The sequence below is a fragment of the Prorops nasuta genome, unplaced genomic scaffold (genome assembly GCF_024137725.1).
Source record: "Prorops nasuta isolate Cenicafe-Biocafe unplaced genomic scaffold, Cenicafe_Pnas_1.2 PNAS00005, whole genome shotgun sequence".
In the NCBI taxonomy this organism is placed as follows: Eukaryota; Metazoa; Arthropoda; class Insecta; order Hymenoptera; family Bethylidae; genus Prorops; species Prorops nasuta.
The window spans coordinates 3286769-3302764 of NW_027116802.1; the positions used below are offsets into that span (position 1 = coordinate 3286769).

The window sequence follows — 15996 nt, forward strand, 5'->3', positions numbered from 1 at the left end:
TACCGCAAAGCGGCGATCTCCTCTTTCAGACTGAGAAGGGTAACAGCCTCGCAGGATCCGGGGGAGTTGCTGCTTCAGCCAGGCTTCCTAGCTGCTACCGAAAAGGCAATAAAGCCAACTCGAACTCGACGGCCCGCTGGAATTTAGCCGGTTGTTCGACACCCCACGTGACTAATGCCGTTTCCGAGGAGCGGCCCTGGTGCCACATCCCTTCCAGCAATTCGCTTGATTGCAGTAAATATAAATAACAGCATCTGATAGAGAGACCCGTCGCTAATTGTATCGATAAATCTATACGGTATAGAATATATATGTTGCAACGGGACATCATCTGTTTCAGAAATTCCTTCGATAAATCTCGCCCATCGGAAATATTAGTAAGTGTCTCGTAGATTAATACACACCATTTTCAGATTCTATTGAGCTTACGTTTATACCACATAATTAATCAATTATAAATATCAGTTATATTTTCATTGCGGAAAGATGGATTTTTGGCTATTTTTCGTTTTAAATAAAAATAATGATACATAATAATTGACTTTTTTCGTGTTTTCTTCAAGGATGGAAGTGAATGGTTGAAAGCATAAGCTGTGAAGGGATTCCCTTAATTGTCCGGCTTTCGGTACAATTCAGTGGACGGTCGCTTACTTAACGGAAAGCGAGATCCCGCTTTTAAAACAAAGCGATTCCGTTCTCGTTCAAACGTGTACAATTATTGGGATCAACCGAGTCCCCAATGCAGTGAATAAAAGCAATTTAGTTCGCCAGTTACATTAACGAAAGTGTGTTGTCATTAAGGGGTGTCTGTTTGGCTAAGATAAATACAGTCAATGATAGAAAATAAACCTATTGTACCATATCAAAGACAGCTATCTTTATTTCAAGCATCACTTTTTCTTATTTTCAGCAAATAACCATTCAATTTACTTTCAATGATATTGAATTTTGTCGTCTAAATAAACCACAATAAGATTAACAGTAATGTGTATACTATAGAAAGTATACCTATATATAGTTTTAAAGCAAACAGGGAGAATGAACTAGAGTGTATAAAGTGAATTGACTCATGAAAGATTTTATTTTGCTTACAAGGAGTAAAATTTACAGAACGGTGAAGAGCGTCCGAAAAATATTTGCACGACGATTATAGGATAATCTCATTTAACGTCAATCGTTTTGGCTAACATAAGCTTATGGCAGAGAAAGTCACGTTTTTCCGTGATGATAGCCGATTAGTAAGATGCGAGCCCAAAATATTTTGTACAAATTTTAACAATAAATGTTGATCTTTAAATAACTTAAATTATGCGTATATAAGACTGAAAAATATTGATAATAACTTTATTGTAACTGCTGGTTATTCGCGCAAATAGTTAAAATTTAAGAATAAAAAAAAGTATAATTATGCTTCGATATAGTATTGACAATTTAAAATTGAATTTGATCTATGAAAATATCTTATTAGGACTTGGATAGTTCACTACTTGAGTTTGAGACTGTATCAAAGACAGACATTTTTCAGTATAAAAATCAAATCTCTTGACACAACTACCACACTCTATAGGTTTTGATGCACTTCTGAAAATGGCAGAGCGTGATTTATAGAAAATACTCTGTTTGCAGCAAAAACCGATTCCACTCGATTCAAGCAGTTGGAGGTATCCTCCACGGAGGTGATGTCTCTCGGACTCGGAAGTATCGCCAATCTACTCTCTTCTCTGGCTACAGGGAAGTCCCCTGACGTGATTGCGACAAAGCAAGCTGCCCGACGATAACATCTGACCGACTAAAGGGTCTTCGCTAAACTTATCCCTTCCCACCCTTTATATACGCTAGGTACATCCTTGCCAGCCCTCGAACGCCCATACCACGATCACGCCAAGCCTCAGCACGGAATATATGCTGACTCGCAATTTCTTTGTTCATTAGCGCTATCTTTCGCTATACCGGTTGCAGATGTTCGCTCTCGGGCCTCGGGAAGGTCCGAGAGCGCATCTCTCCGCGTGGTTTCATAAAACCTGTGCCCTCCATCGCCTACACTCCACTATAATTACATGCTATCCGACTGGAAGGCTTTCCAGACCGAAGAAATTTGTTCTTTCAGCAAAAACGAACTTTGCAATCTAACGATATGCTGACACGCTTATATTCGATAAATTTATTCATCGATAAACATATCGAATAAGGAATGAATAATTTAGGTAATATTATAAATGTATAAAGGATTGTATGTATATATAAAAATATATACGTATCGCGTATAATGCTCGAGAAGATAGGATTCAATCGATAAACATCGATACATTTATAGATACGCCGTTAAATGGTACGTCGATTTTCTGCATTTAAGATTAACCTCGACGTCGACCAACGAGAAGGGCGAGAGAGAGAGAGAGAGAGAGAGAGAGAGAGAGAAAGGGTGTACCTCTTTTGCATCGGAATCTCGAAAGCGGCGGCGCCATGCTTCATTAAAGAGCGATTCATCTCACTGAATATGCATCGCGAAGGTGATTTCGCGACACTTTCGTCAACGAGCGCTTCACCGGGGAGTATGGACTTTGCTTTTTCAAGTCGATTCATAAACATTCTATTTACTCCAAATCCAAGTCACTCGATACGCAGACATTAAATTTATCCCTCGACCAACGGGCCACGTGTGTACTGTATGTATATATAGATATAAACTGGCAGTCCAGCATAAAATTGTGCTTTAATATTAGTTAGAGCACTCCATTAGAATTAGGTGTCTTATATCATACCACGATTAATTATAACATTTATTACGAAAGAAGTATACGTCTCGCTTAGCAAAGTTGGATATATATATATATATACGAGCTGACATTTTAATCGGACTAATCGAATAGACTGATTTAAATGAGTTTAACAGTTATTTATAGCTTTAGTCCTGTAAGTATATCGATTCGAGCCTGGGCCATTTCCACGTAATCCATATCTGATCACGATAGAGTTTAATCTGGGAGAGCTTTGGGAGCTCATATCTCGAGCTATTTTTTAAGCATGGAAGGCGTGAAGCGGAATGGATTCTTCGCGAACCGTTTTCGCTGTTAGATCGCTTGCGCCATTATCTCAATTGATGCCCAGCAATATCCCTCTTTTAGCCATTTGGGAATCTTCGTCTCGAATCGCGGCGCCCTTTTCACTCGGTGGCAAGGGGAGAAGCGAGGATGAAGCGGTAGTTTGGATGCCTCATTGCGTATCCGCGAATGCTACTCCAACCAACTTCCTCGCACCAACACCAACACAAACGAGAGAATTTCTCCCTGTGTATACCAATACCAGCGAGAAGAGCTATGCCTGTGTATAGTGCGACGCCACGGCGTCTTTCCTCCCATGTCTCCGTGTGTGCGTATCGAGAGCGGTGCTCGATAAATCCACGGTTTAATTAAACTAAGTTTAAACGGAACCCCACACCGTACAAAGCAGTTATACATATATATATATATATATATATATATATATATACTATGTATGTATTATGCTCTTGATCCAGTGCTAAATCAATTATCGGAGCTATGCGACGTCAGGTGAAATACCATTGGCCTGCTGCTTGAAGATCCATGGGTTCCCTGAACGCTTCCGTTATCTTTGCACTGATAAGGGAAGTAACCATAAACTAAATTTGCAACTTTGACTCGGTATATTGGATCATACAACTATTCCCTTTAACGAGGTTCGTCAAGTCCTTCGGAGCATTTTCAAAACATACAAGATATATATTTTATCTCACGGGAGACATTAATTGGACGTGTTTCTATATACTGTATCATAATTACTTTTAGCATTTGCATTGCCCCAGTTGATGAATTCACACTGCTTCTATAAGCCTAAGCTATTCGATTATACATCAGGAGGTAGTACATGCGATGGGAAGGGCTCGATTAAACAGATCACTTTCAAACTCATGTACAATCATGTTCGTTGTATCGTGTCGTGGCATAAAGAGAGATAGCTGAAAAGGAGAGTGAGAGAGGTAGAAATGAAATGGTACACAGAGAGATAGGATGTGTTAGCGAGTGATGTTCTTCAAACGAACGCATAGATTAATTTACCGACCCTCGTAAATTTTTCCCTAACTCTAAATCTTTGTTACGAATTGTTTATTTAAATTGCCCGCTTGGATGCTATTAAAAATTTACTCGCCCTTTTGAAAATTTGTTTCACAGGGAGTTTTAAGAGCTGCACTGTGCAGTTATATGTATATGCATATAGTCTTAATTAATAGCCACTCATCGTTTCTTAATTTATTACAATAGCATATTACATAAAAAAAAGTAATCAAGAGAGGTTTCGAGGTCGATTTCTGAGCAAACTGCGTCTTTGTTTTTCAATCTAGCGACCGACTTACTGTGCACAGGGAGCCTGAAATAAGAAGAATCACTAAGACACTGGCGACAATCAGACTGGAAACTTACTTGACTCTTTCTTGATTTTCTCTCTTTCGACAATCCGAATTGACCCATTTTCCATTCTGTCATATCAACCCATGTAACTTTTGTATACCTGATATATCTATATATGCCAGGGATGGACTTTAAAAATAAGCGAAATGTCGACGTTTCTCTTCCAAAAGATGAGACGAAGTGAATGATCGGAGGATCGGTGTTGCAGGATGGCCAGTTTTTTGGGGGTATAGATTTTGTGGGTTTGAAGGGGGGTGGGGGGTTAAAGTACGAGTTGGTCGTCGAGAGCATTAGCCTGAATGTCATGGTGGATAAACTGCCGTCTGACGGAACACGCTCGCGAGCACTAGACAGGGTATGCTTGATCGGTTCATTTGGCAGCATCGAGAGCCCTGCAATAAGCTTTGTAATTCCTACCTCGGTATTCGCTTCTTCCGCCCTTGCGGCCTCTCCTATCCGGCAATTAAAGCCAATCCTCTATAGCCACGTACAGCAACATCCAAGCGTGGCCATACGAGGCACACAATAAAGCACACTGGCACAGTTGGGAATCTCGGATCACCGACAAGCGAGCGACTTTCTTGTTCCAAGCTTCGAGGGTGTCCAATGACGCGTTAAAGTAGACAGGAGTGAGCTACTCGACTCGAAAATAAGATCCGCCAATGATGCTTTTAAAGAACACTATTCTTCAATCCAGGGTGTATTGTATTTCGCGACGCAACCTCGTTACGAGCACATCGATAAAAAGCTTCGCTATATACATTTCTCAACTTTCACTAATTGTATGAACGATGAGAGATCTCGCAGAAAATGCTATTTAATTATTCGTGTGTAAAACGGATGAACCGTTGAAATAATTAAAGGGTCTCGCTGGATAAATGGACAAGCTAGAGCAATGAAACGCCAAATCAAGTTTAGTGAACGATGCTTTAGAATGCAATCCTACTGTTCTTCGGAGTTTCCTAGCAACGCTGACCATATATACGTCTTTAATATCGAACGGTCTCGTTCATGCAAGTTTGGTTAGCGATATTAACGTTTCATTGATATTCATATGCAAGTGCGTGATTAATGCACGCGTATAGCCGTATGGAAACCACCGTAATAGTGGTGCTTCAATGTGTTATGGAAAGTAAATAATATACGGTCGCTGAATATAGTAACAACTTCAGCCATAAGCATCTACATATATACAACAATAACGATATAAATGATATGGATGCCAATTAGCAAATACATTCACATAATTATGTTGGATTATGTCTATTCGTGCGTAATGTTATTAAAATCGTCAGGTTTGAAATCGAAGCTCCCTCTGCGCTATAAATACGAGTGCTCGTATTCCGAAGCTTTTAATTCTCATCGACGAAACAGTGTTGTGAATTTTTTTGTCGAACGAATGAAAAAATGCGAGAAACGCGAGAAAAGAAAATGCTATATACATACGAGACACGAGATGGAAGGTATGTTAAATTTTACTCTGCTTATTCGGTTAAAAATACGAGCGGGATGCAAAGCTGTGAGAATGCGACAAAAGTTTCGAGCGTTTTCCGGCATATACGAGGCAACATCGAAGCATCCCGTTGTAATTGTAAACAATTACAAACGACGGAACTTGGGCAGTTAGGAGAGAGTAAGTTGCATCTCGAATACAAGACTATGCGAGAACTGGGGAAAGAAACTATAGTCGGTTTGTCTGTTCGTCTTGGTCCATGTTAGAGAAAAAGAAGAGATTAGAGGAGAAAGGGAAAGCCGTTGAAAACAGGACGCAATAAAAGCATCGCGCGAGGCAAGGAGGATGGGTTCATACGAGTTTTTGCAACGGAGCATTTGCAATGGCCGGCAAGAAGCAACGCAGCACTGGAAGGCCTGATTAAATGCAAATCTCCAACGGCTTATCGTTATTACGGCCAGCGCGTGCAGGAAATATCGCTGCCCTTCAGTGCTTGCTATCCAATTAGGACTCTCGCGATAATTTCATTGTTAAACTAATAAAAAATATTCACCATTTTAGTTTTCTCGTACGTTAATATGATGATAGCAGTTGTACGGTATATACTGAGATAATTACAGTCGCCAGTATATATAGATATATACTAAAAATGTGTAAAGTTTCTATTTCTCTATTTTTCGTATATTTTTTATAAATTAAGCTTTAAATACTACTTCAAAAATTTTCTCAGAAAAATGTTGATCTTCGGTTTATGGACAACGTTAAATTATAATTTGCTTCGATCAACTGATCGTTTATAATATACAAATTTCATTCCTAAGCTGAAACGATTATATAGGAAATGGTACTATGGAATAGTATAATTTTCTCTCGAACCAAACAGTCGTAACAAAGTATAATGTGATCATTAGATAGCGACGAGAAGTAGGATAAAGGTACGTTAGTGCATATTTGTAAAAGTTATTTATAACAATGAAAGAAAAATATATAGGACAATAGAGAGAGAGAGAGAGAGATAAGATAGAAAAAAAACTAAACTTACCACTCGATCTCCTGGATGTTTGACGAAACAACTGAGCTCAGCAGTTTGTCCAACGATCGCTGTTACGTTTCTTGGAGAAATATCGTCGAAATAAGGCTTATCCCATGACTTGGTAGGTTTGCTGTTTCCAGCTATTACACTCGTTAAGCTCGAACCTGAAACAGCAAAAAAGTTTCTAGTTTAGGAGCCCGAAATGTTACGACATGTAAAAGATTATCTGAAGAAAGTTGAAATCGTAGGATGAGAATACCAAAAGTTGGGGGTAAATCGCCTGTAAGGACGCGAGTCTCACTTTGAATTTTGAAAACGAGAAAAATGACGTCCGACTATATAAAACCTGATTTCTCAGCTAATGGAATTTCGCGAGAAAGTAATGATCTCAGAGAACGGAAAGCGTCAAAGTCAAAGAGCAAATTAGATGAATATGGAGGTTCCTGGTTTTAGGCGTAAATAGTTTTGGCGTAAACAAGATTACGCGAGGCACTTGCTATGTTTATAACATCAAAAGCTTTGCCCTCTAACATGAGTGGACTGGAAGGGTAGAGCAATATTAGATGCAGGTAATTGTAATAACTATTTGATTAAGGAAGAACTTCCGACAGTTATAATTCACAACATTGTTGCAACCTTCATAAACGCGTATGACGCGTACGAAACCTCTGTATCCTAGTGTATTTCATGCACGTAATATTTTCTGCAGCCAGCTTTATTGGAGAGAAGCGTACCTATACATATATGGAAATCTAGGTGTGTATAATGGGAGCAGGGGGTATTTGTAGTTTGTTTTCATTTACACGAATCACCTAGCTAGCATTTTATTAAGGCAGAGTCTCGAGCGCAATTCGATATGTGCTTCCAGTGCTTTTTACCACTAATGTATTTCTACTTTTTCCGATATTTAATATCGCATTTTTCTTAGCTATGACGTGTTCAGCATGAATAGAAAAACAGCAGGAAATGAAGGCTTCCTCCTCTGTTTATTTTGAATCGCGAATGAAGTGAACAAATTTCAGTATTAAATGAAAACAACGAGAGTGTACGGTGCAGAGAGAATTTGCGAAAATCAGGGCAGCCTCGTACCGATCCAAAAAAGCTCCACATAACAAAAAAAAAAGGGAGCGGTTCTCTCTCTGTGGTCAGAGGGGCTGCAGACTGCCGGTGCTTATTTAAAAAATGCCTATAGCATTCTGCCTATTGATATTCATTCGCGATAACTCGCCGGGTGTAAAAATGGCGGGAGAGTGTCCGCTAAACGACAAGATTTATTCGATTTCTATGGATGGATACATTTACAGTTAACCAGGATTTTGTTGGATATGTGGACGCAGGAATGCTCATTAACAATAATCCCCGGGATGTCCGCACGTGAGAGGTGGGCGAACAAAAAGGGGAATGTGTAGAGTGATGGGGTGGGACTGAGGAAATATCGAGTAGTGATGGGCGACGAGAGATAGACGCATTCGATAAAATTTTCCACTGTGTCCTGGAGATAATGGGATTTCAACGGGATCGAATCGAAATTGTTACGTAGTACACGCGAAATTGTTGAAATCGCCAACCGATATCTCATGGATGGTTCCAGAATAGGAAAAGAGCACACGATCAAAGGGATTGGTAATCGATAACTCGCTACTGACAAGTCGTCATGAAGTTAATCAGTCTTTTTCTGATTCTCTGTCTCCCTCTCTCTCTCCCTCCTTCCCTCCATTTCAATAGTCTCCCAAAACCTGCAGATACGCTTTAACCTTATTATTCTACAATTTTCCTCTTTTTTCCAAACAAGAAAGCTGTCATTGAAAAACATCCAACCTCGTTCATTTGAATAACTTTTTAATTTCATTCAGCTTCGTAAATTTATAACAGTTAAAATTTAAAATCCGTAGGGCATCTGCTTTAATGGAGTAGACTGTTGGCGGGATTTATTAGTAGGTACTCGAAACGCTAATGGCCGTTTTTTATGCCAATGATTATCGAGCCGCGTAATGGATTCTCGTCGAGTTATGGAACTCGTGACAGATATAAATGATGTTGATATCATTTTCATAATTCTTTCCTCTTGCGCATATTATTATTATTTTCGACGGAATTTAATAGTCATTATCACAGTTACTGAATAAACGAATTACGTTTAATGATAGGCATATTAGTTGAAGTAAGCTCTGCTCGATACTTTGCTTTTCACTTGAGGCCGGTTTGTCATTACAAACGTGTGTAATTCGCTTTCTCGCACGACACAGGCATTACCAATTGAGCGCAGCGATCCGTAGAAAAATTGTTATTACCAGTGGCCTCTTCTATTAAGTTAATTGCCATACTTGACATATTTCTGTCGAGCCTCGAAGAGCTGTCACAACACCAGCGGGAAACAAAAGATAAAACAACGAACTTGAAATGAATGAGAGCGTAGCATTAAAAAAACATTGTATCTCCTTAATTCTTAGCTCAGTAATTATTAAGAAAGAGGGAAAGAGATAAAGTTAACCGCAGAGGAAAGAGGGGTTATCATCTTAAATTTAAATTTGCCTAGCTTTACTAATGTACAGAAATAAAAAGGGGGATTGGAGAAAATAAATAAGAAAAAGAAAAGCAGGAAAAGGTTGTTGCTCGGATAGAGGCAAAATATCCAGAAGAAAACTGGAAAAAGAACGTATTTGTTTCACTTTGCATTCATTTGAATGCGATTAGAGCTTTTAAGTATTTCAGTTTAAAGGGGAAGAATTAGCAAGAGAAAGAGGGAGAGAGAGAGAAAAAGAGTATCGGTTTTCGGATAAGAATTCAATAAGTCGCCGCGGTCCTTGCTATTTCGCTATATCGATGATTCATTGATGCAAACAACGAAACGAGAAGAGCCCCTAGACCACAGGAACGCAGTCTCCTTTTTGGTGATTTTCCAAAGTTCGTACCTTCCAGTCTCCGCACGTAGTCGAGCAGTTTCTATCCGTACCCTTATAGATTCGAGCTCGGCCGAAAGCACGACAGCGATACCTTTCAAGTGGGTCGTATAGTCGATTTCAGCATTGAATTTGGTCCCGTGGAATACCTACCTCCAACCTCCTCCCTCTCTCCCTCTCTCTCTCCCTCTCTCTAGCCCTCCCTCTCCCTTCTATCACTATTCTTCTTCTACCACTCCACTCAGCTTTTATTCTCCGCGAGCTTCCGATTCACCGATACCAATAGCATCGCTTCTCCTCCTTCACGACGATTACGACCAACCATTTTATGTTGACTTAATTGTCCAAATTTCTCTCCTGCTTTCCACCTCCTCGGTCTTCCACCCTATTTCTCTGTCTCTCTTTCTTTTTCTTTTTCTTTTTCTTTTTCTCTGGTTTGCACGCTGCATAGGAATTATTGATTTAAAATTTACCCAGAATTCAATATATTTTAACCGCTTACTGTACTCCAAATAAAATGTTTTTTAACATTTGTTTTTATCAGATTCTTTGCTGATGTACAATAGTGAAGCGACCATTAGCAAAGGGACTGTATCACGAATTTTAAAATATTAAAAGTGGCTGATATAGAAACAATGACTGAATGAAATTATACTACCACAATACACATTGCCATAAATTACATTTGCTTTTAATTAAAAGTATGCTATATAAATAAGTAGAAGTATTTTTTGCATTCCAAGAAGGAAAAGAAATAGAAATAAAAGTATATAAATGAGTAAAAAAGATAAAACTTTTGTCATTGTATAAAGAAGAAAATAATTCAAAAGAGTTATTTCAAAAGAAGCTTTCACAAGTTTGCAAGATTTTGTATTAACTGTTAATGGTTCTACCTTTAAATGTAGTTAATAATCACTTAAAATAAGAAACTCTCTGTTGCAGTAGAATCATTTGAATAAATATCGATTCTTAGCAATTATAGTGTACACTCTTTTTCTTGGTAGCTAGTCACAGTGGAAACTTCTCGGTAGAAAATTCGATTGGATTGTATCGTTGACTTTAGTATCGAATTTAGATGGCCCAAGGCCGCACTGAGAGATTTGATCTTTCAACAATTACATTTTCTGCAAGCTCCGAGCAGGTTTTAAACTATTTTATTTTCCAATAAAACCACATGTATAGCTTCTTATGTGCAAATTTGCTAACAGTAATCAGCTTTTGATAAAACATTGAACACGTTTGAAAGGGGAAACAAAAAGAAATAGTCAACCGTTCTTTAAGACTTGCGAAAACTAAGATTATACTTAATGACATTAACTGCAATGTTCAGTTAAAAAGGTTCCTGGACGACTTTCAGCAGACACAACTTTCAACTGAGCTCTATGTTTTGTAAAAATCATTGTCTACTTTTTAAGCTTCATAATTATTGGTTATTAAGTGGATGATTATTAAGTCCGCATTTCACGTACGTTCCTCGCGGCATGTGTCAAGGACCGCACGTGTGCAGCGGCCTTATAGACTTATAGAGATTAGAATCAGCTGATAAACGGTATGAAACAGCAGATATACTCAAGTGTCGAAATAATTAATTACGAGTATTAAATATGAGATAAAAATCCAATTACAGAGATTCAAAATTTTATCATTTTAATAGCCATGACTTCGCAAATCAGAAATATTTTTAATAAAACTATATATATTGATTTTATCTCGGATAAGATTTAAAAGATAAATATTATTGATAATCAAGTCCCGTGATAAGTACGAAGGTAAATGGTCAAACCGAGACCGAGATAGGTTTTACGCAGCTAATGTAGCATCAATTTTGCCAATACTAGTGTGAAATTCTTAATCGTACCGTGTTTTCCCACTCACTTTCCATGGTCTGGTACATACAATATATCATGTTAGTGAAGCAGACAGTACTCGTAAATTATCTAATCGACAAACTTGTTTTATCGAAGATTCTCTTACACTACATAATCACTATCTACTTTATTTTACACACAATAATCACGTTCAAACAATATTTCCCTGTATCTTCATTATAAATAGCACTATCTGAAAGATTTTCAAATATTTTATTGATAAAAGCATCACAATATTTGTTTTTTTTCTTCAAGCATTACTGGATATTATATATATATATATATAATGAGTGAAGAATTTCAATTGAACATAAAGAAAGGGGTGAAAACAAGATTCGATCAGCTTAATTTCTAAGGTCGTACATATGCAAGTTCACGTATAGCGATTACGTACAAGCTTTCGTGAGCAAAGTTAAGTTTCTGGCTGTGTAGGGAAAATCGCGATAACGATATGCAGAGGTTACAGTTACGGGTTTCGGCCCTTATGCCTCCACAGGGATGTAGCTTGGGCATATTCTATTAGCAGAGTAGTTTACACGGTTGCAGACCCTCGTAAATAGAGTCGGTAAACAGATTCCGTGCAACAGGACCTTGCCAGGTAGAATCATGGCACATTGGCAATCTCATCAGCGTGGCGACATAACGTGAAAAAATATGTGTTCAGGAAGGATACACGGAACCTTGTGGTAGATACGTTAAAAGCTTTCATAAAAAATTACATGTTTCATGATTTTATGCATTCTTGCTTAACTTATAAAGAAAACTTTTGATAATGTGATTAACCATTTACAGTAGACATCTTCTCCTGCATTATTCATATACTTCACACGCAGGGGAATAACAATGTATCATTATAATATTGTTAATGCGTTTTTCAATAGATCTAATGATCGTAAATTGATTTCAGTCGCTCGTCTCTTAAAGATAAAGATTTTCCAAGTATGATTAATTATTTCGCGTGTATCTTCATTCGATAGTGGATTGTTACTTCAGCTGGGGCTAGATTAAAAGTATTATTTTATTCAAAAGATTAATTAAAACGCTGTTACATGTAATTTCATGCAACACTAAAACAAATGAAATCACTGCAGCAAACTCAATTTACAGCAGCTGCGTATAGGTACGTATAGTATTGTTATATTTGCGAAGAGAGTTTTTGTACACTCATGATGTAAGCTTTGTGGAGCAAACAGCGGAAACGATGCCGAGTAAACGTCAAGTAGAGAAATTCGAAACGAGTACCTGGCGCAAGTACGCGCTAGCAAACAAAACGTGAAGAATGAAGGGAAGCCGGTGAATACGGAATTCCATATAGTCTCGGGGAAAGTTCATGGGGTACTCGTTTATTCTTTGTCGGAGAAAAGTGGAGAGGCTGCACGACCGTCCACCTTGCGGGCTCTCTGCTCTCTTGCCTTATACACCTTCTTGATACTATACACTACTACAGCTGTAACAGAAATAGTCCTGACGATCTTATTTCGAAAAACGTCAAAAAAAAGCATGATAAAGAAAAATAAAATCTTCTAATTACAGTTTCCTATAACCGGTATAAATAAAAGTTTAATGCTGAAAGAAGTTAGTAACTAATTCAGAATGTTGGAAAGTATTTTACCGAAGTTTGTGTAATTAAGGATTATGCTGGTTTTTTAAGGACTTGAAAAAACTGAACGTGACATGGATCTAGTAAAGTTTTAAACGCCTATTAGTTAATGAATCGAAGCGTGTTCTATAAGTAAACGAAGCGTTGAAATTCTCGGACGTTCGAATCTCGAGAGGATGTTCAATCCTTCCAAGTAGGTACGTCCTTGGATTTATACGACGGATCTTATGTGTGTTGTATTGGTATGTGTGAAGGTGGGCTAGGTATTTGGAATGGTCCTGTGAGTAACTACTAACTCCTGAAGAGTTGACATAAGTGAGTGAAGGATCTCGTATAGAGTATACTTGACCTTTTATAGCTCGAGTAGTAAAATTAAAGTCTAATAAGTTTCCCGGAAACTGTAAGTACTATCGACTTTTATATTTTTAGATCCACTTAGACTCTAATTATAACATCTGAATTTTCTCAGCTACAAGATCCATGACCACGTAATTGGAAAGCAATTATAAATATCTTTCAAGGGAAGAAAATAACTTTAATAAAGAATTTATTGATGCACCTTTCGTGTTGTAATTAAAATTTTCTGTCTTGACGTTTGATTCTATTAGCAGGGTGGGGTTGAAGGGTAGTTTTCTAAATTTATGGAGGGAGGAGGGTGGGGGGGGGGGAGGGTTGGATTTAGACTAAGAAGAAGAGAAGAACAAAGGTGAGAGATACACGAGGCGACCTGCAGCAGCTTGAATAGTTAGCGCACGAGAGGTCGGTCAGGGGGTCACCAAAGTTGAAGGAAAAGCCTGGAGCAGCCTGGCTCCGAGAGATTGCTACTCGGAAAGTTACGTAACTGACGGGATTGCGAAACTTATTGTATGGAAGCAAACGAGTCATCGACTAACCCACGATACCGCCGCTGGTGGTCTCGCGAGGAAAATCATGTGCACCAAGTTTCGTAACCGATGTTATTGCGACTGCCTCTGTCCGTTAGATGGAGAAATAAGACCTGGACTCTCTCAAAACTTTTGATAGCTTACTTTATCGATTCACTGGAGTGTATCAAACTTGAACCCCCTCCCCCTCCCATCCACCCTACGCGAGCGCTATACTTAATATTTTACAAAACTAATTTTTCTCGAGCAATTCTGATGCTACAAATAAATATTGCATTACTTGTTTCAACTCTGAAAAAAAGCTATTGTACGCTTTTTGAGGCAAGATCATCGACTGCTATCTAAGTGCAAAAAGTTTACCTTTTAGAAGGCAGTATGTAACCAATGGCACACGATAACGAAACTTATTACGTAAAAGAAAAAAGTACAGACATTAAGAGAGCCATGCGTAAAGAACAAGAGGAAAGAGTGAGATTGTGGGAGAGAGTGGGGGTATTATAGGTGCAGGAGAGAGTTGTACTCGCAAGCTCAGAAACTCATGAGCTCACAAACTTCCAACAGCTTGAACAGTTCTTCTGATGAAGGATGAGGCTGCTTCGAGCGGTGTAGACCCAGTCATTTTTTATTTACTGACCATTACACTTCGACGTGACCGAAATACTCACCGACCAGTCGAGCGTTCCTCAAAAATTGCGTATCCGGATTTTTCCCCACATTTTAGCGATAGTGTCATTACTGCGCTTAAACTGCAGGATTTCTCCTATAAATTACCTTTAAATTCATGCAGCTTTACCTTAATTACATTCTCAGAAAGCTATATATTAATGTATAGGCAGGTGATCGATTGTAACATAAGAATATTGTTAAATTAAAATTATACTTTCGAGAAATCATGGTATAACTAATACAGAGTGCTTCGTTATCAAATATATATGAAAATATTGGTAATTTTGAGAAAAAGTTGCAAGAATATAAGCACGGCAAAATAAACTCTCGACGAAGCTATTATTTCTTTTTCTCCTTCCTTTCGACACTTATCTTCATTCCACGAAAAGAGTTTTGCGAGGTGCGAAGCTCCGTTAAAGCTTTCGCTTTAAAGCTTTGCAACTTCGGCAGAAAGTTCGTGTTCGAACTATTGGGAAAACCTCGCCGCAGTATAAGCTCGACCTTTCCAATATTATTATTGCCGTGGGCAAGTCTCGTACTTTGGATGTCCTCGTTTTTCTTTTGTGCCTTTTCGTTTTACTTTTCACTTAGTTTCGGCCCGGAAGCTACTGACGGCTATAAGAGTACAATCTTTTTCTAAGGATAATTCAATAATCCACGCGTGCATCGTGTGTGCATCGTGTGTAATCTCCATTTAGTTTACCTATCTTGGTACAAGGTAGAGATTTTATACTACGAATTAGAGGAATACAGTATAATAATGATATCCACTATTTATAATATTAAAGTGCTTGAAAAAGACTGCTGAACTTTCAATAAAAGGGTAAACCTTTGATATTAAATAAAAATATCATTGCGTCGACTGTACTGGCGAATACAATACACTCTATGCGAAATAAGTCTCGTCTCCTGTAATCGTTACGATTTTATATTGAGAATGGAATACCATCTGGCAGGGGTATCGTATTTTTATGTCCAAAAGGTTTTTAGAATCTTGCGTATAAAGAATACTACCTTCGTGCCAAGACTGATATTCAGCAACGATTCACCGTGAGAACTTGAGACTACTCCAGAAAAGATATAAAATATTTTGCAATGCTTTGGCAACGATCTTGCCTCGAAATTGTAATCTCTCCTTACACTCTCTTTACTCTTTTCTCAGCTG

The 15996-nt window shown here is 38.2% G+C and overlaps 1 protein-coding gene across 2 annotated transcripts in view; it reads right to left on the minus strand.

Moving 5' to 3' along the window:
• LOC136773509 (lachesin-like) overlaps positions 1-15996 on the minus strand; it is a 111771-nt gene that overhangs the window by 54412 nt on the left and 41363 nt on the right. For both annotated transcript variants that reach the window (XM_066727242.1, XM_066727241.1), the window contains exon 3: positions 6923-7077. In XM_066727242.1, coding sequence (XP_066583339.1) covers positions 6923-7077 — 155 coding nt within the window. The remainder of the gene's footprint in view (positions 1-6922; positions 7078-15996) is intronic.